We start from the raw sequence: 22,924 nt of genomic DNA on the forward strand, positions 1-22,924 counted from the left end.
TGTATTTAGAGAAACCATCACCTACAAACACAAGTACTAGAGCCACCTTGCATCCAATCTACAATAATCAGCCAAGTGGCCAAATATTATAATTTTGAAATCCCTTCCTTATTACAACTAGTGATTTACTTCTGTGCCAGGAAAGAAAAGAAAAAAGAAAGAAACAGCAAGAGATGGGGGCAGGGCAGCCGTGCATGGAGTAAACACTGACTGCATTCCCTGTAGCAGGGTACAGACTCGAGTCATTTTGCACTGTAATGCATGTGAACTTGTCCTCCTCCCACAGCTCCCAAGTCCCAACATTTTTAAAAAAAGCTGCTGCTGGTATTCCCATGGCAAAAGGCAGTAGAAGGAGTAGTGGATAGATGGACTCAGCTCAAGACCCAACCCAGGGAAGGGGAGAGTGCCAAAATCTTTTTGGACGGTTGCAAGCAGCAAATTGGCATGAGAGACAATTGTCTCTACATCAGGGGGAACCTCTCAGCCACCTCCTGATTTCACCTCACTCCCTGATTCAGTGGCAGTAAAAACAAACAAAATTTTCCTGCTTATTTTTGTCTGCTGCCCTCCCCTAACAGCAATGTCTCAACCTTCAGTCAGTGCTAACTGAAACTGTACTGTAGTGGTGGTACGCAAGCAAGCTGAGCCGGTGTGCTCGCAAAAGAAACCATGGGCAATGGCAGCAGTTACAAAAGGAAGAGAGAGAGAGAGAAAGCAGAGCAATGGCAATGGCATCGGCATCACCTGCTCCTCCACCGTGAGTTGGCTGGCTGGCTGACAGTGAGCGCTGCGTGCTGCGTGCTGCGTTGTTATCTGGTAGGGCTGCCCCGCCCCCCATTGATTTCATCCCCCGGACCTTTTGTCTCCTTCCTTCCCTTTCCCCCTCTCCCCTCCCCTCCCCTCCCTCATCACTGCCGCTCGCCTCGCCTCGCCTCGCCTCGCCTACTACTACTTCCTCTCACTTCTTGCCTGCTTGCTTCCTCGCTCCTCCCACCTCCTCCTACCCCTCGCCTCCCTCCCTCCTCTGGCCGCTAGCTAGCTTGCTGGTGCTCTCCCCACTCCAGCTTGCTCTCCACACCCCTCTCGTCGGCTTCTGCGGTGAAGGTGGGAGCTTCGGGCATGTCTTGCCGAGCTTGATTGCGGTCGAAAAGGGGGTGAAGGTTGAAGCTTGCTGCCGGATCGATTGGGGCGCTTGCTTTCCGGGCGGTGCCGCTTTCGGCAGTAAAGGCCGGGGATCTTGCGCCCACTTGCGCCGGATCGACAAATCTCCTGTGGCAGCAAGCCGTGTGGCTGCGGGCAGGAGGGTGCCGCGCGCCGCCGCTCCCCCTGTCCGGCATTGCGGGGAGCTCCGCCGACCTCTGAGCGGGGGCTGCACGCGCGCGAGGTGTTCGCTGAAAAGGCGCGGCGCGAGCCATGAGGGACTTCCCGTCCTGCTTCGGGGAGAGCGGCGTCCAGATCGCGGACGCGGCGTCCTCCTCCAGCAGCGCCGGCAAGGGCGCGGCGCAGAACCTGGTCACCTGCCTCTACCAGACGCAGCTCGCGGCCCGGCCCTGCGTCGTCTCCGTCACCTGGAGCAAGAGCCTCATGGGGCAGGGCCTCAGCGTCGCCGTCGACGGCCTGTCCGGCCAGAGCCTCTGCAAGGCGGACATCAAGCCCTGGCTCTTCTCCAAGAAGAAGGGCTCCAAGAGCCTCGACGTCGACGGCGGCAAGGTCGACATCTTCTGGGACCTCTCCGCCGCCAGGTTTGGCGCCGGGCCGGAGCCGCTGGAGGGCTTCTACGTCGCGCTCGTCTTCGACCTCGAGCTGGCCCTCCTGCTCGGCGACATGAACAAGGACGCCTACCGCAAGACCGGCGCCAACCGGCCGGCGCTCAACGCCGCCTTCGTCGCCAGGAAGGAGCACATTTACGGCAAGAAGATTTACTCCGCCAAGGCGCAGTTCTGCGACAATGGCCAGTTCCATGACCTCGTCATAGAGTGCGACACCGTCGGCCTCAAGGACCCATGCCTTGAGATACGCATTGACAAGAAGCCGGTCATGCAGGTGAAGAGGCTGGCATGGAAGTTCAGGGGAAACCAGACCATTCTCGTCGACGGCCTGCCGGTGGAGGTGTTCTGGGATGTCCACAGCTGGCTCTTCGGGTCGACGACGACCAGCAACGCGGTCTTCATGTTCCAGACATGCCAGGCGCCAGAGAAGTCGATGCCGTGGTCGTACTCGCAGATTTTTAGGGAGTCTCAGCTGCAAGGCCTCGGCTTCTCGCTCATCCTATATGCATGGAAGATTGAGTAGGTGCTTGGCAGATCATAAGTTGCTTCTGCGGCCGCCTCCTTTCCAGTGCTAACAAGATGTTTCATCCAGTGTCTGTCTCTTCTTGGGAGTGCTATGGGAAACTCCAATATATGTTCTTTCAATTTATTTTTTCCTTTTGTTGGTTTCGCCGTCTTCATAAACGATGTGTTTGAATTGTCTGGCAAGTTCCAGTGATATTCCAGTCTGTTTTTGCCATCTCTTTCCCTCCCCTTGTGTTTATGCCTTAAGTGAGATCGGTTCCAATGCTCCAAGTAGTTGAACCATGGCAATGTTCTAAGAAAGAACGCTGTCATGTATGCATACTGAAAGTTCAGTTTTATAATTTTTGTTTATGGTAACAGTCTTGCCTGATGATTGTTCTCCCCTTTGTTCCCTTATTATATGATCAGTAACAAATATTATCACAATGTAACTTTGGTCCATGTGCAAAAGTGGAGGTTTTAAGGAATCAAAGACACATGGAATGCTTGAGCATCAAGTCTGTTACATTGATGACACTTCTTTTTGTGCTTATCTGTAGATATCTGAATATGGCCATCTTTTGCAGCAGACAGATCATCCTAGTCAGGATCATGGAGTTTAGATGCTACAACTTACTGAAGATTACCACATTCTGTGCAAAATTTGGTTGGTGCCATTTTTATAAATCTCCCAAAATGATCATCTTGTGACTTTCCTTTTGTGATTTCTTGGCCTTCTTCTGCAGTACTTTTCTTGTTTCTTTTAGTCATCTGCATTGTGTGGCTAGCCAATAAGGTGGGTGCAACTCTGCTTTTCTTTTTCTAAATGAGGAGGTTGCATTGACATCGCCACATCGGCTATGATGATCAATGGAATTAAGCAACCTTTCCGCTTGCTGGACCACTTCAGCTCTGATGCTTGACATATTAAGTTGCGTATTATCCTGAATCCCAATCATACACAGTACATTCAAAACAGAGAGCCTGATTTCTCTCTCTCTCTTTCTGATATGGACACCTCTTTTATATCTTCTTTTCCTGTTTGCATTTTGTAGTTATCCTTATTGCATTTAATTCACTTGATGCTTCCACTCCAACAGAAAATTTCAGGTTCATCAATCGCTTTAACAGGATATTTTTTGAAACTTCAGTCAAAATCATGGGCCTCTGAAACGGGCCGAATACTACTTAAACTAGGCTAGACATGAATTAACTATGCTGTAGGTTGTCATTTGCTTATCATTAATTTGTTTTATATGAATATTATTCGAAATAAAACTCTTTGAGGTTGCTACGTTGCTCTCTACTCCGTGTGCAGCCAAAAACCTAGACAGGCTTGAGTGGAGCATTGTGTAGGAAAAAAATTGATTTACACGAATCTTAATGCAAAATCAACGGACTATAGTATCGACTGAGACTTCGACTGATTTTTAGCAAAGCCGTAAACATAAATTGGGCTGCAAAGCGGCCTTCCTTGTGGCTACCTCGTGTCATCTGTCTGAATCAAACTTAATCTTATCGATTCAGTCTTTTAGATTAAAACAGAGCCTTCATAACCAGATCTATTTAACCTGCACTGGGAGCATTCCATATGGACAATTTTGGTGGCCAAGTAACTTGCTGATGGTTTGCTTCTTTTGGACACAGTGTGCTGTTTGTCAGTCCCTGTCGATTCATTTGGGGATTTATTGTAGCTACGATTTGGTTAGTTGCAAAAATATTTAAGCTTTATAAAAGCTTGCATTTGCAGTGAATGCAGACATGGTATATGACCTCCCTGGATATGGCCCTGCTTGATTTTTGTGTGTGCAATGAATCATTATTTCGTTGCAAGCATATGTGATTCACATACAAAAACGAAACTGTGTGATTCACTCAACCGTGGATTTGCAGCGAGTTTTTCATCTTGGGAATGCATGGTTTTATGCTCTGGCTTCGCGCTGTTACGGATCATGTATATTCACAGAAAGCCTAGGGGAAATTGTTGATCAACTTTGCACCTTGTTTCCAGATGAAGTGACTGAATTCTCCCTTTGCTGGACACTGAGCCAGATGTGGTTCCTGATTCTGGTGCTGAAGCTGGTCACATAACTGCAACCACAATCTGTGGCTGAAATGGTCTGCCGGAACAAGTATAGGCTGTGAAGCAAAATTTTCTGATATGGTGGTTAATGAAATAGTCGGTCAGTTACATCGCTGAACATTTGGTTGGACATGGTTCTTCTGGGTTTTTTACAGGTAAACTTCTGACATTTGTGTTTGCTCAACTGATTGTCGAAGGCATATGACCTGTTATTGTCAACTCTTCAGGCCAAATGTTGAGAAACGGGTTCCCGTAAAGAAGGTTCTTCAAGACAAGCGATACAAAAACAGGGAATTGCAAATTAGGCATTGTTGGTCTTAAGCATTACTTCTTTCCAACCACCGAAAGGGATGACCTTTATCATAATCTTGTTGTCCAGTTTGTTCCAAAGACAGTAAACCTGATGGTTAGACAGACAACAGAATGAATCACTCACAGAGTGCCCCTCATTTATGTCAAACTATACACTTATCATGTCTGACATGACTTTGCAGTTAATTTTTTTGAACGGTGTCATGCTTTGCACAATTGTCCTCCATCTATAATGTTTTACAAGAAACTATTTAATACTGTATTAACCTTTGCAGTAGGCATACTTGGTACCATAATTATCTACATGCTGTCATGTGGAGCTCGTGGTACATACAGTAGTTTTTTTGTTACTAAATACGGAGTACATTCGTATATGATATGTTCCCTAATTAGTTGCATCACTTTTTTGTCCTCATTGCTGCTCTACTCTAAACTTATGTTCCAGACAAGCCTACAACTGAGTCAGCCTGTCAGAGTTCTACTGTGTTTGGATAGATGTTCTAGTGCAACTTTCTTCTTGTATGTTTAGTTAATCATAAGGTCTCATTTTCTTACTACCTCCGGGACAGATGTTTCTCAGATGGGCCGGGCTCTCTCTGCCCAGCAGGCAGCAGCAGCCCGACCTCATGGGCCAGCACCCACCACGAGTTCCAGCTAGGGGGTGTTGCTGCCTAACACTAACACTAACATTAGTCCCACCTCGCCAGTTTGCAGGGATCGGAACCAGCTTATAAGCTGAGCTGAGGAAGAAGGTAGCACGACCTTACTTGAACAGGATCTGTTCTATAGGCTCGTACCGCTGCATCCTTTACCAATAAGGAGGCAAGCACTTCAGTCTGGTTGATGCATTCTGACCTCTGGGCCAGAGCGTGATTAACGGCCAGGATTTCCCTGATGGGGCAATCCGACGGCTGTAGAGGATCGTTCCTGCCTGGCTCACACCTGGTAGGGTGGCCCAGAGGTTGTCTGATAGACTCAAAACACTTTTTTTTTAACCCTTCTGTTTTTTTAGCCAGCTTCTTTTCTCGGAATTACCGCACAGTCTCTCGTTCTATGCATTGTCTGGCTGTCTGCGTTCCCTTTTTTGGAAACTTTTAACCACATCTATTTGCAATCATACATCTGAACTTATCTGTGATATACTCATATACTCAGGATATAACAGTGGCAATTACAGCCCAACAAACAAATGCTTTATGGTTTTTATCAGACTGCAGTTCTTTGTGATCTGTACTTGGCCTTCTGGAACATGATGTCCGGCGGCGCGAGCTACAGCCTGAGCATGCATCTGGCCTGGAACTTGCACTTGCAGGTTTACTCCACCAAGGCGCAGTTCTGTGACAATGGCCAGTTCCACGACCATGTGATAGAGTGTGACACACCGTTGGCCTCAAGGACTCATGCCCTGCAGGTGAAGAGGTTGGCATGGAAGTTCTGGGGAAACCAAACAATTCTCGTCGACGGCTTGCCGGTGGAGGTGTTCTGGGACCCCAATCTGTGGCTGAAATGGTCTGCCCAAACAGGTATAAGCTGTGAAGCAAAATTTGCTGGTATGATGGTTAATGAAATAGTCGGTCAGTTACATCGCTGAACATGTGGTTGGAATTGATTATTCTAAAAAAATCCCAGGTAAATCTCTGACGTTTGTGTTGTCTGAACTGGTCTATGCTCAACTGATTGTCAAAGACACATAACCTGTTATTGTCAACTCTTCAGGCCAAATGTCGAGAAATGGGTTCCCATAAAAATGTTCTTCATGACAAGCGATGCAAAAACAGGGAAGTGCAAATTAGGCATATGTTTAACCATCCTAACATTGCTGGTCTTAAGCATTACTTCTTTTCAACCACTGAATGGTACGAGCTTTATCACAATCTTGTCCTTGAGTTTGTTCCAGAGACAGTAAACCAGATGGCTAGACAGTACAACAGAATGAATCACTCAAAGAGTGCCCTCATTTATGTCAAACTATACACTTATGATGTCTGATATGACTTGGCAATTATTTTTTTGAACGATGTTATGCTTTGCACAATTGTCCTTCATGTTTAATGTTTTACGAAACTATTTAATACGAGTATTAATCTTTGCACTAGGCATTCTTGTTACCAAAATTATCTATATGCTGTCATGTGGAGCTCCTGGTACATAGTTTTCTTGGTTACTAAATAAGGAGTACATTCGTATATGTTATCTTCCCTACTTAGTTGCATCACTTTTTTGTCCTCATTCCCGCTATACTCTAAACTTATGTTCCAATAGTTCAATACTGTATTGGAATCTATCTAGAAGTTTCAGATAGTTATTCACATTGATAGTTTCACTAACAATCTAAAATAAACTTCCTTATGATTTACTAAATAAGGGGTACATTTGTATATGATATGTTGCCTACTTAGTTGCATCACTTTTTGTCCTCATTGCTGCTCTACTCTAAACTTACGTTCCAATAGTTGAATACTGTATTGGGACCTATCTACAAGTTTCAGATTAGTTATCACAATGATGGTTCCACTAAGAATCTAAAAAAGAGACTGACAAGGTGCCCGGCCCGTACCCCCTCGCGTCGCCTCCCCTCGGGCGACGCTAGGGGCCCCCGAAGCCCTAGCCGCCAGAGCGGTTCCCTCCTTCCCCGGCCGCCGCTGCTGCTGGCAAGGGCCGCGGTGGCGGCGGGCCCTGCGCCTTAGAGCCAGGGTGGGTGGTGCCGCGGAGCCCCAGCGAGGCGGAGGGTCCGTCGCGCGCAGGGAAGACGGGGGCGGCGGTCAGGGCGGCGGACCTGATGTGCGGCGGCGTTCGTGGCCCCATGGCAGGCCGTGGTCAGGTTGGATGGCGGCGGAGGCGCTCCATCCGGCGAGGGCAGCGGCTGCGCGCAAGGGCGGTCATCGAGGGTTGCGGATCTGGCGTTTCCTGCCCAGATCCGTCAGGTGGCGCGAGGAGGATCGGTGTGGGGCGGCGAGGCCCCTGCCGGCATGCCGACGACGGTCTTCGTCTACATGACGTGCCTCCCTCGGTTCCATCCAGCCACGAGATCGGGGGGTCGCGACTTCCGGTGAAAACCGCGCCGACCTCGGTCATGGCGGACGATGGCGGCGTCTAGGACGTCGTTACCAGCCGATGGCATCATTGTTGCAGGTCGTGGCACCACACTCGTGATGCTCCGAGGGAAACCTTAGATCTGGATCTACCGGTCGGACGATGATGGCATCTTCGATGTCATTTCCCTCCTGAGGGCATCGTTTTGGATTACGTGCTGGGTGGACGGGACAAGAGGAGGATCGGTGTTTGGTCTACCGTGAGCCATACGGTGTAGCCCGACGGAAATGGCGCTGCGGTGGTTCGTCGACAGGCACGTGTAGGCGGATACGTGCAGGATGGTGGCGCTGTCTGGCACCGTGGTGACGTCGACGGCAGACCTCGCAAGGATGATGCGTTTGTTCTAGCTCTGGAGAGGGTACGGTGGTAGATGGTGGAGGCGGCCTCTGCGCCGGACCAGTTTGGGATCCAGTCTCAGTGGTGGCTGGGCTGGAGCATCAGACTATAGATGTTAGGATTTGATGCGATATCTGTTTGGTATTTGGCCCGGATATTCAGCACACCTTCATCAACGAATAGGAGTAGCAACATGTGTTGTCTAGATGGTGGCTTCAGGTTGACTGATGTATTACTTTGTATGGTCTCTGTGAATAATTAATAAAATGGTTGTATGCATCGTCTAGATGCAGAGGCCGGGGGTATATTCTCCTTTTCTAAAATAAATAAATAAATAAAAACTAAGAATCTAAAATAAATTCTGAGAAATTCAAACATAACTGAGCCAGCCTGTCGGTTCTACCGTGTTTGGATATACCCTCTAGTACAACTTTCTTCTTGTATGTTTATTAGTTAATCATAAGGTCACATTTTCTGACCACCTCCATCCCTATATAGATGGCATATAAATTCAGTCAAAAAGTCAATGCTTTCGAAGTTTGACCAAGTATATATAAAAAAATGTGACGATAAACAATACCCAAAAAATATTAACATATCCACCATTGGATATATTTTCATAATCTATTTATTCAATATTGTAATTGTTGATATTTTTGTCTATATATTTGGTCAAACTTAGAAAGAATTGACTTTTTGATACTGAGTATTAGCACAAGAGGTGATTATTATAAGTCGTCGTCTAATCATTGTTCCTGTAATCTCGTAACTTTGCAGATATGCCGAGCATTTGCTTGTATGCAGTCTCTTTTTCCTGGGGAAAGTGGAGTTGATGAACCGGTTGTGATTATCAAGGTGATATCTTGCAGTGTGACATTGGAACTGATTTCTCCTGTGACCAGTATGTATTCTTTAGAATGACATGTTCAGTCACAGTGCGTCGCAGGTCTTGGGGTACTTTAACAAGGGAAGAGATCAAGTGCATGAATCCAAACTACACGGAGTTCAAGTTCCCGCGAATTAAGGCTCATCCATGACACAAGGTAATGTGCACATATTATGCCATTGAGTTTTTTTTATTTTCTATGTCCAAAAATTCTGCACGTTTGTAAGTAATGACTGGGTGTTGTTTAGTCTAGCACGAACTAATATGAGTACTGAAGAAACAATTTAGAGTTTCTTAGATATTGCCGCCAAAGCAAAAGTATTCCTCGGACACTTAACAAAAAGGAAAATAAATTACAGCGAACAAACACTGAAAAGATGAGGCAGCGGAAAAGAAAAGAAGAGGCCATACGAGACAGATGTTCCTCAGATGGGCCGGGCTCTGTGTGTCCAGCAGGCAGCAGCCCAACCTGAGGGGCCAGCACCCACCACGAGTCCTAAAAGCTCCCAGCTAGCGGGTGTTGCTGCGCAGCTGCACGCATAGCATTAGTCCCACCTCGCCAGTTTACAGGGAGCGGCACCAGTTTATAAGCTGAGGCGCAGCAGATTGCAGCACGACCTTACTTGAACAGGATCTGTTCTATAGGCTCGTACCGCTGCATCCTTTACTAATAAGGAGGCAAGCACTTTAGTCTGGTTGATGAAGTCTGACCTCTGGGCCAGAGCGTGATTAACGGCCAGGATTTCCCTGATGGGGCAATCCGACGGCGGTAGATGATCGTTCCTGTCAGCTTAACACCTGGCTGGGTGGCCCAGAGGTTGTCTGACAGACAACAAATCTTTTTTGTGAATTGTCTGCGTTTCCATTTTTTCCTTTTTAAAATAACTGCAATCAAAATCATGGGCCAAATGAAAACTGGCCGAGCACTATTAGACCAGGCTAGGCAAGAAATAATTATGTGAATATTGTAAAGATATTCTGTTAGGGTCAGCTGTGTTGCTCTCTTCACTGTGTGCAGCCAACCAAACCAAGATAGAATTGAGTGCAACCTTGTGTTGATTAACATAAATCCTTCTTTTTTGGCTGCCTTGTTTCATAAGTCTGAATCAATCTCAAACTTATCAATTCAGTCTTTTAAATTGAAACAGAACCTTCATAACCAGATTTATTTAACATGCACTGAGACCATTTTCATATCGACAGTTTTTGGTGGTTTGACGACTTGCTGATGGTTCGCTTTTGTTGGACACAATGTGCTGTTTGTTAGTCACTGTCGATGCATTTGGGGATTTATTGTAGCTGCAAAAATATTTGAAGCTTCATAAAAGCTTGCATCTGTAGTGAATGCAGATAGGGTATATGTCCTCCCTGAATAGTGAATATCATATTCGCAAGGTGAGAATTAAACCTAGCTAGCACGACTATGAAAGTAACAAAGTTCAGTGTATTTTTGGCCTCGCGGACTCACAGACATCGTCCGCCTGTGTCCCAATAAATATGGCTCTGCTTCATTATGTGTGCGTGTGTGTGTAATGAATCATTATTTCATTGCAAGCATATGTGATTCGCAAAAAAAAGTGATTCAGTCTGCCGCAGATTTGCAGTGTGTTTTATATCCTGGGAATGCATGGTTTTATCTTTTATGCACTGGCTTCACCCTGTCTTACATCGTGACGTCTATAAGCACCCTGTTTTACTAGATGAAGTGACTCAATTCTTCATTTGCAGGACACTGGGCCAGATGTGGTTGCAGATGCTGGTGCTGGAGCTGGTCACATAATTGCAACCACAATCCATAGCCAAAATGTCCTGCCTAAACAGGTAAGGCAACTGGCAAAAACAGAGCTATAGTTTCTGCGGGTGCTGCTGGATTTCTTTGGATTATTTGGAGAAAAAGAAATAAATCTTGTTTCCAAGGTGTATTCCATGGAGATCCTACTAATGTTATTTTTTCTTTGTCGTGGGCGAGACTTCTACTCCTTTCTGTGGTAATAGCTGTGTGATGTTTGTCTGTATGAGCTTGTGGGCTAGACCTTTGTTCCTTTCTGTTGGCTGTAGAATGAGTGGAAAATGCTTTGCTTTAAATATATGGTCACAGATTAGTTAAGACCGTCTACTGTATAACCGATGAATCACACATTACTACATCCTTATCATTTACATGCTTCAACTAATGCTTAACTATGCTGATTTTGTTCTTGCTACAGATAAAATTGAAGTTAATGAGTTCCGCCATACATCTCTAATTTGTTTGCTCTTTGTAGCTGTTGAAGTCAGAAATATAATGTCCTGGCCATGCAATATAATTGTTCCTTCAGTTATCTTTTGATACTGAGTATTAGCACAAGATGTGATTGGTATAAGTCATCTGACCATTGTTCCTGTAATCTAACTTTGCAGATATGCCGAGCACTTGCCTGTGTTAGCATCTGCCACTGTGATATCAAACCATAGAGCGTTCTCATGAGATTCTTAACCTCCTTTTCTATGCTCAGTATGTTGTGCTATATATACGTTCCCTCGAATCCCACTGAGCCATTTGGCTAGTTGAGCTTTCTTTACATCAGGAAGAACATTAACTAACCACTAATGCATTTTTACTAACCTAGTAAACTTTCCACTGTAGGTCAACCGACATACACATGAGCTCAAAATCTGTGATTTTGGCAGTGCAAAAGTCTTGGTAAGTTATCTTCTACAATTAGGTAGAAGTTTAAATGCTCGAGTCCTGCTGATTTCGGAAAGAACATACTAAACTTTCTTGGCATTTGAAACTATTTTCTCCCGCGATGTGTATTCTTTACAATGACATGTTCAGTCACAGCGCTTTGCAGGTCTTGGGGTAGTCCAACAAGTGAAGAGATGAAGACATGAAGTGCATAAATCCAAAGTTCCAAGCTACACGGAGTTCAAGTTCCAGCAAATTAAGGCTCATCCAGGGGGCAAGGTAATGTGCGTAGTCTTTGTCGTACAAAATTGATGCATGGTTGCCTTATCTGAATAATTGCTGTTCTAGTTGGCGCATACTTTTGGAACAGGGAGAGCTTTAACGTTGACAAGTGTGTTGATAAACTGTGAGAAATCAAGGCTCACCAAAAAATTAAGATTCACAAAAAAAGTTAGAACATCTTATATTTGTGAACGGAGGGAGCAGTTGGTAAGATGAAAGAAATAGCCGTACAATCATAAAACTACTTTTACACTTTCGCATTGCCATAGCAGCATCAACAAGATAAAAATGAACCACTGTCCAGCAATGAAACCACAGCCATACATCCAAGTTCGGTTATTTATAGCAGCACAAAGTAGAACAGCAAACTCTCTGACTCTCACTCAACTCTGGTCTAAGGTACATGACTCACAGCAGGAATCAAACACACAGAGGGAACATATTGCATACTACACCCAGGCCTGATCACATGAATGCTATCATCGAGCTCTGTATGCAGCTTTAGGAACTCTACCAGAAATTCATGTCTGCCTCAATTAAAATGGACCCATCTTAGGCAAAGGCAGGAGCAGGGGACGTGGCCAACCTTGCGACTGTCTCCTGAGCAGACATTACAAGCGAAACAAATGCAAGAGGAGAAAACAAAATGTACCAAAATGCAGCCAAAACAAGCCAAGAACTATGCTCTTTCATTGTTTGTTGTTCACAGGTATAAACTATGCACAATGTATTCACTTGTTAAATTGATTTTTTGACAGGGCAACAGATGAATCGCTAGTTGAGAACTGCTCTAATTCATTTGACAGTTTCCGTTTGTGCTAGAGGGCACAGACGCAAGGCAGGACAAGCAATGGAAGTAATATCCAAGATATCAGCATCCCTTATTTTCTATATAAATGAATACCCAGCTTCAGACAAATATTCCAACAGTATGCCACCATGTTAAGAAATCAAACTTTTAGTCGGAAGAAAAAGAACTCACTGATTACTTTTGAAATTTAATACACTGTTCCTTTTATCAGGCAAATCTGAATCTAGTGCACAATTGCTTTCTGCAAGCAGCAGCATAAGTATTCAGCACGGTGAGGCAGCTTCCTTGTAAGGCTATCAACAAATACCTTCTCCCTCACCATTATTTTGCTATCAGCTCAGCCGTGACCTAGCGATCCATTTTCCTTAAGAAACATTGCAACACAGAATCAGCGTCTGAGCGGGCCCTCCAGACAGCAATGGTGCATTACCCTCCAGGCTGTATGTTGGTTCCTCACCCCGCTGATGGTGGTATAAAATAAACATACGTCCAATAGAAATATATTTTCTAAGCATAATCAAAATACTAACAACGGACTTCAATTTCAGTACTAGCTGGCGTATGATGGAATAAGAAAGACAATGAAATGAAAACTGAACATGCTAGATAAAACTTGACATGAAAACGGATCACACATATCAAGCTTTCTTCTCTACCAAATGATGAAGTCAACATGTCAGGGTTCAGAAATCAAGTTATCAGTTACATCGAGCATTAGCCATGACAAAACCACCATTCGGGCATGAAAAGAACACCTAATGATGAATTACCAGCTTAATACGATGAGTAGAAATTCTGTTGTTCCACCAATTTTCTTAGCCTGTTCTTGGTTCATGTAAATCTGAATCTAGCAGGCATCTCCCCTGTGCAAGCGGCTGCATAGTCTTCAGCAATGTGTGGTGCAGCTTGCTTGTGAGGGCATATGAACTTCTCCACAAATGCCTTCTCGGAGATCAAGAACATTGTGTAGTAGTTTGTGTCATGATTTAGCAATGCATTTTCCTTAAGAAATCTCATAACATAGTACCTGGGCTTGAGCCGACCCTCCAGGCTAAGACCGATCATTACTGGCCGGCGAGCAATGTACGCCGGTTCCAACCCCACCTTAGAGACAAGGAACTCGGACTTGCGCTGCAGCATGTCCTTTGACCATCTCAGCAAAACCGGCCACCTAGACACAGCAATGCGGACCTCGGCATCTGACCACCTTAATGTCTTCTTCAACTGTTCCACCTTGGCAGCAATGTCCTCCTCATTGAGAAATGAGACGGCATGCAGCGCGTGCCTGAACATCCCGGAGCCACGGGGCACGCCTATACTTTCAGCGCACGCGACCATCCCCAGGACGCGCTCTGGGCTGGCGGCGATGATCCTAGGCAGCTTGGCAATATCGCAAGCACCTAGCCCGCACTCCCGCAGGAAGGCCACATTTGGCTTGACCACGCTCTCGAGGTGGGAGCTGAGTAAGCCAGAGCTGTGTTTGAGCTGCCGGAACAGGTCGTCGATGGAGCCGAAGAGCGGCAGATAGTACTCTAGCTTGGGGACGAGGGATATGTTGCGGAAGTAGGCGGGGGTGAGGGAGACGAGGCGCGTGATATCAGAAGGCGATAGACCGAGGCGGGTGAGCCCGACGAGGACGGTGGACAGGGTTCTCTCCACGCCGGCGCAGAGGAAGTGCGGGTCCTTGACGACGAGGGCGGCGACATCGGCGCCGGAGAGGCCGAGGCCGGCGAGGAAGGCGAGGACGGCGTCGGGATTGGCTGGGGACTTGAGGTGGGACAGCCTGGTGGAAGCCTTGAGTGCCTGGGCTCGGGTGAGGCCGCAGGTGTCGACGAGGTAGTCCTCCACGGCGAAGCTAGGGTTAGGAGAGATGCGGGGGGCAGCGGCCGCGGAGAAGAGGAGAGGGGAGATGGAAGGAGAGGAGGCCGCGGAGAAGAGGAGAGGGGAGATGGAAGGAGATGAGGCCGCGGTGGAGAGGAGATGAGAGACGACGCGCTTCCGGAGGAGGAGCATGACGGCGGCGGTGGGGTGGGGAATTCCAGTGGAAAGTGCGGCGTGTCTGTCTCCGGTGGTGTGGTGGACAGGGATTGTCACTCAAAATGAGCTCAACTCTGGCTCTCACTCAACTCTGCTCTAAGAAGAGCACTCTCCAGATATACGAGCATTTCCAACAGACGCGCAACCGTGCGACGCGCTCAATTATTTTTACAGTGTTGAAATAAATTTTTTAACATGCGGACGCTTGCTTTGGTAGATGCTGTAAAATATGACGCGGCGTTATAATTCCAACAAACACGTTAAATTTACAGCATCCGTCCAGCACAAACAATATATCTCACTTAAAATAAAACCAAGTAGATCAAGCACACATAAAATAAATAAACAATAAATAGTTCAATTATTATTACAACTTCAACAAATAGTTAATCTTTTAATACAACAAAAAGTTCAACAATACAACATCAAACTAATTCTATCGCTTATGTCATGCCCACCACTCCTCGATTAGATCTTTTTAAAAATCATCATGCATTTCGACATGTCGAATGGCATGACAGAAGACAATAAATCGGGCCACCCTCGCAGCCATTCTCCGCACTCGCACAGGATGTTCCAACAAATCATACTGAGAATAGTTCAAATCTTGCACAGGCTCATTCTTGATGATCATGTTATGCATGATCATACAAGCGTTCATGATGTATCAAAGGATCTTTTGATCCCAAAATCTAGCCAGTCCTCTCACAATAGCAAATTGGGCTTGCAAAATTTCAAAAGCTCTCTCTACATCTTTTCTAGCCGTCGCGTGAGCATTGTGAAAATCAATATTTTTCTTACCTCACGGTCGTCAACTACTTCACAAATGCTTGCCACTTTGGATAGATGTCATCCGTAAGATAGTAGCCATAGTCGTATGTACAGACGTATGATAGACAATTTCTTACGACCCATAACCAAACCACTTTGCTTCGGCTCTTTATCGGCGTGCATAGCTAGGATTATTGTGAGGTCCTTCTCCTCTTGAATATCAAATTTTTCATCGTAAGAGCCGTAGGACGAACTCATCTATAATATTGAATTTAAAACTATAAACAACATGCACCAAATTCATCTACAAAATATAAAGTTGAAGCAGTAATACTCAAAGAACGTAGATGTCACCCAGAGGGGGGGGGGGTAAATAGGCGCTTTAAAATAATTACGTTTTAGGCTTGAACAAATGTGAGATAAAACTAACGTTTAATTAGTCAAGCACAAAATCTAAAACAACTAAGCTCATCTATGTGCACCAACAACTTATGCTAAGCAAGATAAACAACTAAGTGATAGCAAGATATATAACAAGAAACAATATGGCTATCACAAAGTAAAATGCATAATTTAAGGGCGCGGGTAAGAGATAACAGAGGCACGCAGAGGCGGCGATGTATCCCGAAGTTCACACCCTTGCGGATGCTAATCTCCGTTTGGAGCGGTGTGGAGGCACAATGCTTCCCCAGAAGCCACAAAGGCCACCGTAATCTCCTCATGCCCTCGCACAATGCAAGATGTCGTGATTCCACTAAGGGACCCTTCAGGGCGGTCACCAAACCCGTACAAACAAGGTTGGGGCAATCTCCACAACTTAATTGGAGGCTCCTAACAACACCACTAAGCTTCACCATAATGGCTTATGGCTCCGAGATGATCTCAAATGCTCAGGACAATCTCCACAACCTAATTGAAGACCCCGACGCTTGTCTGGAGCTTTACACCCACAATGATTGAGCTCCGAGGCACCACCAAGCTTCTAGAATGCCAAAACAGCCCAAGAAGAACCATCTCTAGGATACCAAGCACCCAAGAGTAATAAGCTTCTCAAACTTCACTTCCATGTATCACCGTGGAGAACTCAAACCTATGCACCAAATGCAATGGCAAGAAAGTCCTTCTCTCTCAAATCCCACGACAACAACTAATGCTATGGAAGAAAATGAGAGGAAGAACGAAGATGAACACGAAGAACTCCAATATCTAGATCCAAGGGGTTTCTCTCACGTAGAGGAGAAAGTGATTAGCGAAAATGTGGATCTAGATCTCCTCTCTCTTTTCTCTTAAGAATTAGCAAGAATCATTGGCGGGATTGAGAGTTAGCAAGCTCAAAGAGGGTCAACAATGGGGGAAGAAAACGAGCTCAAAAGGATGGGGATCATTGGGGAAGAAGGCCCCCTTAAATAGGATCCCCCGAATCCAACCATTATGCCCACAAGTCATGCTCAAGCGCTACTACCTCTTAGCACAGTAAAAACAATCCAACGAGATAGAAAAACACGAGTGTAGTTCTGCGAGAGAGGTAGTACCGCTCAGGGGAGAGGTAGTACTTTTTATTAAAGGTAGTACCGCTCGGGGGAGAGGTAGTACTTTTTATTAGAGATAGTACCGCTCGGGGGAGAGGTAGTACCGCTTGAGAGGTAGTACCGCTCGAGGGAGTGGTAATACCTCTTATCAGTGGTATTACCTCTTGTGGGAGAGGAAGTACCGCTTGAGAGGTACTGCTGCTCAAAACTACTGCTCCAGAAACCGCTCAGTCCGACACGAAAAGTGTCGAGACCCCGAGTCAGCGGCATTGGTGAGGGTACTACCGCCCGAGAGCGATACTACCGCAGACCTGGGAGTACTACCTCGGATACAACAAGCTTGGACCTTTTGAGGATGAAAAGCATGAATACCACAAATGCCATAACTTTCGCATACGAGCTCCGAATTGAGCAAACCCAAGCTTGTTGGATTCAGGACGACAAGAGCTACCAACAGTGAAAGGAACATCTTAAGAAGAGGCGGTATAAAAATGCCGATGATATAGAGATGTGAAACATCTATGAGTGAAGAACCGGCAAAAAGTCCAACATCGAAAACATCATAGAAGATGCATATGGACTCCGTTTGCGATGAACTCGAGTTTGTCATAAAGATGACCATAAGCTCTAAAACTCACAAAGAGGAACACCTAACAAGAACCAACAAAGGCGATGCAAGGATGCAAATGGTTTGATCTCTCAATGAACGATACGATGAAGCTACTCACTTGAGAGCCCCCCTTGACAGTACGACAATCTATCATATAATCCAGTCTCCCAACTACCACCATGAGACCGGTAAAATAGAAAACCTACCAAGGGCAAACCTATACCTTGGACATAGTCCACTTGAGCTAGAAGACGACGATCTTCACTTCCTCAAGATGGACCACCTTTCTTGATTGCGTTGGCTCGATGAAGACTAGTTGATTGCTCCCCCATACTCACTATGGGTGAGCCACTCTTCAGCACATCTTCACAAGTACATTTCCACCAAATGGACGGCAAGCTTCGGACATGATATCTTCCTCTTGATGCAAGCCCATGGAAACACACCTAACCCCACATATAACTCTCACGAAGACCATGGGTTAGTACATAAAGCGTAATGGACAATGCTTACCATACCATGGGATCACTTGATCCCTCTCGAGACATCTGCATGCTTTGTGTGTTGATCAACTTGATTCACTCTTTGACTTAGTCTTGATCAACCTTGTGTCTTTATGACCAATCTTTGGATAAAACCTTGAATACCATCTTGGTCATCATATAGACTCCTTGAAACCAACATATGGACTCCAAGAAGTGCCTATGGACAAATCCTTCGAATACAACTCAAAGCGACCATTAGTCTATAGGGATTGTCATCAATTACCAAAACCACATATGAAGAAATATGCTCTAACACATACCCTGTAAACGTTTTGTCTAACACCTTATGGGCGCCGAGCTGCAACCGGCCACCGCACGCTGTTCGTCAGAAGAATGGCGCGCTCGAGGGGCAGCGACAAGGAAAGGAGGCGGAGGAAGAAGCGGCGGCACACGGGAATAGGCGGGGGAAGCACGGACGGGTTGCCGGAGCAAATGAAGAAGGTTGCGGGCAGCAACGCGAGTGCATGAAGGTCTCAGATATGACGATCGATGAACTCGCACAAGAATCGTCGCTATCCAGTGGGCGGAAACGGGCGCAGCAAATACACCGCACGTGATGCCATTTTCCTCCGCACGTAAAAAAAGTTTTTTTATCGTGCGGGTAAGATAGCACGTGTGTTAGAGATGCTTTCATGCAGCCCATATTTTCAACCGATAATTATGAGCATACCAAGCAGCAGCAATCAAACACACGAAGGGAGCATATTAGATTACACACGACACTCAGGCCTGATCACATGAATGCAACTTTAGGAACTCCACCAGAAATTCATGTGTGCCCCCTAGATTAAAATGGAATAGACCCATCTTAGGCATAGACGGGAGCAGGGGACGTGGCCAACCTTGCGACAAGCGAAGAAAATGCAAAGAGCAGAAAACAAAATGTACCAAATACATACATGCACCCAAAACAAGACAAGAACTACTGCATGTTGTTTGCTTATTGTTCACTGGAGCCTCACCCTCACCGCAAGAGAAAGAATTTGAGAGGAAGCCTAAGAGCATGTACAGTCGGACTCTTCAAATGCCTGGGCAGATCGTTTGGTCACAACCCGGTCACAAAAATTTGATTCAAACGGACCTCGTAATGTTGGGGAACATTGCATGTGAAACAAAAAAATTCCTATGCATATACAAGATCTATCTATGGTGATGACCATCTACGAGAGGAGAGAGTGCATCTATATGCCCTTGTAGGTCGCTAAGCAGAAGCGTATATAACGCAGTTGATGTAGTCGAACATCTTCGCGATCCAATCACGATCCGTCCTGCGATCTCATCATGATCCGTCCCGCGATCTCATCACGGTCCGTCCCGCGATTCCATCACGATCCATCCCGATCTAGTGCCGAACGCACGACACCTCCGTGTTCAACACACGCACAGCTCTATGACGATCTCCACCTCCTTGATCCAGCAAGCGAGGGTGAAGAGGTAGATGAGTTCTCCGTCAGCATGACGACATGAAGGTGGTGGTGGTGGAGTTGTTCCGGCATGGCTTCGCCAAGCAATACTGAAACCGATCTAGAGGAAGAAGACGATCTATGGAGGAGAGGGCAGCACGTGGCTTTTTTCGGTGGTGGCTGCCCTCAAAACCTCCACTATATATAGGAGGAAGAGGTAGGTGGCTGCCTTGGCCCCTCCTCCAAGGAGGAGAGGTTCAACCGAACTAAAGGGGGAGAGTCCTCCTCCCACAAGGGAGGTGGACTCCCTTGGGAGGACTCCTCCTCCACTCCCTCTCCTGGTCTTAGCGCATGGGCCTCTTGGAGCTGGCTGCCCAAGCCCACTAGGGTCTGGTGCGCCAACTCATAGGCCCATGTGGCCCCCCGGGGTGGGTGGGCCCCTCCCGGTGGACCCCCAGAACCCTTTCGGCACTCCCGGTACAATACCGGAAATCCCCGAAACCATTCCGGAACCCGAATACCACTTTCCTATATATAAATCTTTACCTTCAGACCATTACGGAGCTCCTCGTGATGTCCGGGATCTCATCCGGGAATCCAAACAACGTTTGGTCACCAACACACATAACTCAATAATACTGAAACATCACCGAACCTTAAGTGTGCACACCCTGCGAGTTCGAGAACTATGTAGACATGACCGAGACACTCTTCAATCAATAACCAATAACAAGACCTGGATGCCCATATTGGTTCCTACATATTCTACGAAGATCTTTATCGGTTGAACCACGATGTCAAGGATTCAATCAATCTCGTACATTGTTCTCTTTGTCCATCGGTGTGTTCCTTGCCCGAGATTCGATCGTCGATATCTCTATACCTAGTTCAATCTCGTTTACTCGCAAGTCTCTTTACTCGTTCTGTAATATAAGATCACATGACTAACCCCTTAGTCACATTGCTTGCAAGCTCATTGTGATGTTGTATTAACGAGTGGGCCCTAGAGATACCTCTCCGTCACACAGAGTGACAAATCCCAATCTCGATTCACACAAACCCAACAGACACCTTCGGAGATACCTGTAGAGCACCTTTATAGTCACACAATTACGTTGTGGCATTTGATAAACACAAGGCATTTCTCTGGTGCTCGGGAGTTGCATGATCTAATGGTCATAGAAACAGATACTTGACATGAAGAAAACAGTAGCAATAAAGTGACACAATCATATGCTACGTTCGTAGTTTGGGTCTTGTCCGTCACATCATTCTCCTAATGATGTGATCCCATTATCAAATGACAACCCATGTCTATGGTAAGGAAACCTTGACCATCTTTGATCAAGGAGCTAGTCCTTAGAGGCTCACTAGGGACATTGTGTTTGTCTATGTATCCACACATGTATGTGAGTTTCCAATCAATACAATTATAGCATGGATAATAAACGATTATCATGAACAAGGAAATATAATAATAACTAATTTATTATTGCCTCTAGGGCATATTTCCAACACCTAAACCGACCTCAAATGTCTGGGTTGACCGGCACCCTCCATTTCCAGCCCAAATATGGAGCGGACATGGGGGAGCCTCGGCACGCCCTTCACGTCGGACCCAACAGCCCGACCCTACCGGAAATCGCACCAAATCCACCCCACATAACTGCCTGATCCATTTCCTGTTTTCCTCTCTTCTTCCTTCACACGTCGTCCGTCTTGCAGCTCCGCCGCAACGCATGCTTCGTCGCCTAGTAGCCTCCGCCACCTCAGCCGCTCGTTCAAAGAGATCATCTCTCTTGACCTCTCCGCGCAGGACGTCGTCGCCATCTTGGAAGACACCGCAGTACGTCCAACAACTCTCTGGTTGTGACCTACGCATAATGTGTTCGACAAAATGTCTTATCGGATTTGTTGGTCAAATTTTTAGGAGAAATGATGGATTTCGATGCTTCATCTGGCGAGGAGTATGGACAGACAGAGCTTGATCAACTGATTCAAGATGAGTTCTTTAATTCATCGGATTCAGACGAAGACGTAGATGTGATGACGCTCATGAGCATGCAATAGTAAATGGACCAGGAAGTGGAGCACATTATCAATTTCAAGGGCTCGATCAAAGGGAGAAGAGTCATCAATCGGGGTAGGGTATCCAGAGCAAGGCTACTGCAGAAGGATTAATTTGATCCGGAACCAACTTTTCCGGCTGATACATTTTTTTGTCATCGTTTTTGCATGCATTTTTTCATCATCGTTTGCACATTGTGGAGAGAGTCGAGGCAAACAATGACTCCTTCAAGCTCACAAGGGATTGTTGTGGTCAACTCTCTTTCTTTGCCAAGCAGAAGTGCACAACTGCTATGAGGATGCTTGCACTTGGTACTGCGGCTGATGACGTTGGTGAGATGGTCAAGATGGGGGAGAGCACATGCCTGAAAACTACTGTAAAGTTTGCCCATCCTGTCATGGAGGTGTTTGGAGTAGAGTATCTGAGAGAGCCAAATGCACAGGACACGGAGAAGTTGTTGGCAATTGGAGAGGCCATAGGGTTTTCACGAATGCTTGGATCAATCGATTTCATGCATTGGCAATGGAAAAACTGCTCCAAAAGTTTGCGAGGAATGTACCAAGGTCACACAAAAGAGGCCACCATCTTACTAGAGGCAGTGGCATCACATGACTTATGGATTTAACATGCTTTCTTTGGAATGACACGTTCTCACAACGACATCAACGTGCTTCAACGATCTCCGGTGTTCAGAAGGCTTTGAAACGGGGAATCACCTCAACTACACCATCAACTACCGAGACTACAACATGGGATATTATCTTGCCGATGGCATATATCCTGAGTGGGTGCAAGATAGGATCAAGAAAACATATATATTCATGAAAACATAATAGGTTCAGATCTGAAATCATGGCACTCGGGCCCTAGTGACAAGCATTAAACATAGCAAAGTCATAGCAACATCAATCTCGCAACATAATGGATACTAGGGATCACACCCTAACAAAATTAACTCGATTACATGATAGATCTCATCCAACCCATCACCGTCTAGCAAGCCTACAATGGAGTTACTCACGAACGACAAAGAGTATCATGAAATTGGTGATTAAGGATTGTTGGTGATGATGACGACGTCGATTTCCCCTCTCCGGAGCCCAAATCAGACTCTAGATCTGCCCTCCCAAGGAAGAATAGGAGGTGGCGGCGACTCCGTATCGTAAAACGCGATGAAATCTTCTCTTCGATTTTTTCTCCCCGGATAGGAATATATA

General features: G+C 46.0%; 2 protein-coding genes and 2 non-coding genes across 4 annotated transcripts; 3 read left to right on the forward strand and 1 right to left on the reverse strand.

Annotated features, from left to right (window-relative positions):
- The first annotated feature begins 863 nt into the window (after positions 1 to 863).
- Positions 864 to 2,664, forward strand: LOC123452863. The gene has a single exon (XM_045129589.1). The coding sequence runs from the start codon at positions 1,414 to 1,416 to the stop codon at positions 2,290 to 2,292; it is 879 nt and encodes a 292-aa protein (XP_044985524.1). The 5' UTR covers positions 864 to 1,413; the 3' UTR covers positions 2,293 to 2,664.
- A 2,761-nt stretch (positions 2,665 to 5,425) lies between these two features.
- On the forward strand, positions 5,426 to 5,644 carry LOC123400617. Its single transcript, XR_006610837.1, has one exon. It is a non-coding gene; the product is annotated as a small nucleolar RNA U3 (small nucleolar RNA).
- Positions 5,645 to 9,596: 3,952 nt separating this feature from the next.
- LOC123400620 lies at positions 9,597 to 9,815 on the forward strand. Its single transcript, XR_006610839.1, has one exon. It is a non-coding gene; the product is annotated as a small nucleolar RNA U3 (small nucleolar RNA).
- Positions 9,816 to 13,371: 3,556 nt separating this feature from the next.
- LOC123452864 (transcription termination factor MTERF15, mitochondrial-like) lies at positions 13,372 to 14,854 on the reverse strand. Its single transcript, XM_045129590.1, has one exon. It carries the CDS (start codon positions 14,755 to 14,757, stop codon positions 13,576 to 13,578), a length of 1,182 nt encoding a protein of 393 aa, XP_044985525.1. The 5' UTR covers positions 14,758 to 14,854; the 3' UTR covers positions 13,372 to 13,575.
- Between the last annotated feature and the right edge of the window lie 8,070 nt (positions 14,855 to 22,924).

Source organism: Hordeum vulgare, chromosome 5H (genome assembly GCF_904849725.1).
Source record: "Hordeum vulgare subsp. vulgare chromosome 5H, MorexV3_pseudomolecules_assembly, whole genome shotgun sequence".
In the NCBI taxonomy this organism is placed as follows: Eukaryota; Viridiplantae; Streptophyta; class Magnoliopsida; order Poales; family Poaceae; genus Hordeum; species Hordeum vulgare.

What these genes read in the sequence shown, in the direction of transcription:
- LOC123452864 (XM_045129590.1), bottom strand. Translation starts at nt 14,757, where the DNA reads ATGCTCCTCCTCCGGAAGCGCGTCGTCTCTCATCTCCTCTCCACCGCG.
- LOC123452863 (XM_045129589.1), top strand. Translation starts at nt 1,414, where the DNA reads ATGAGGGACTTCCCGTCCTGCTTCGGGGAGAGCGGCGTCCAGATCGCG.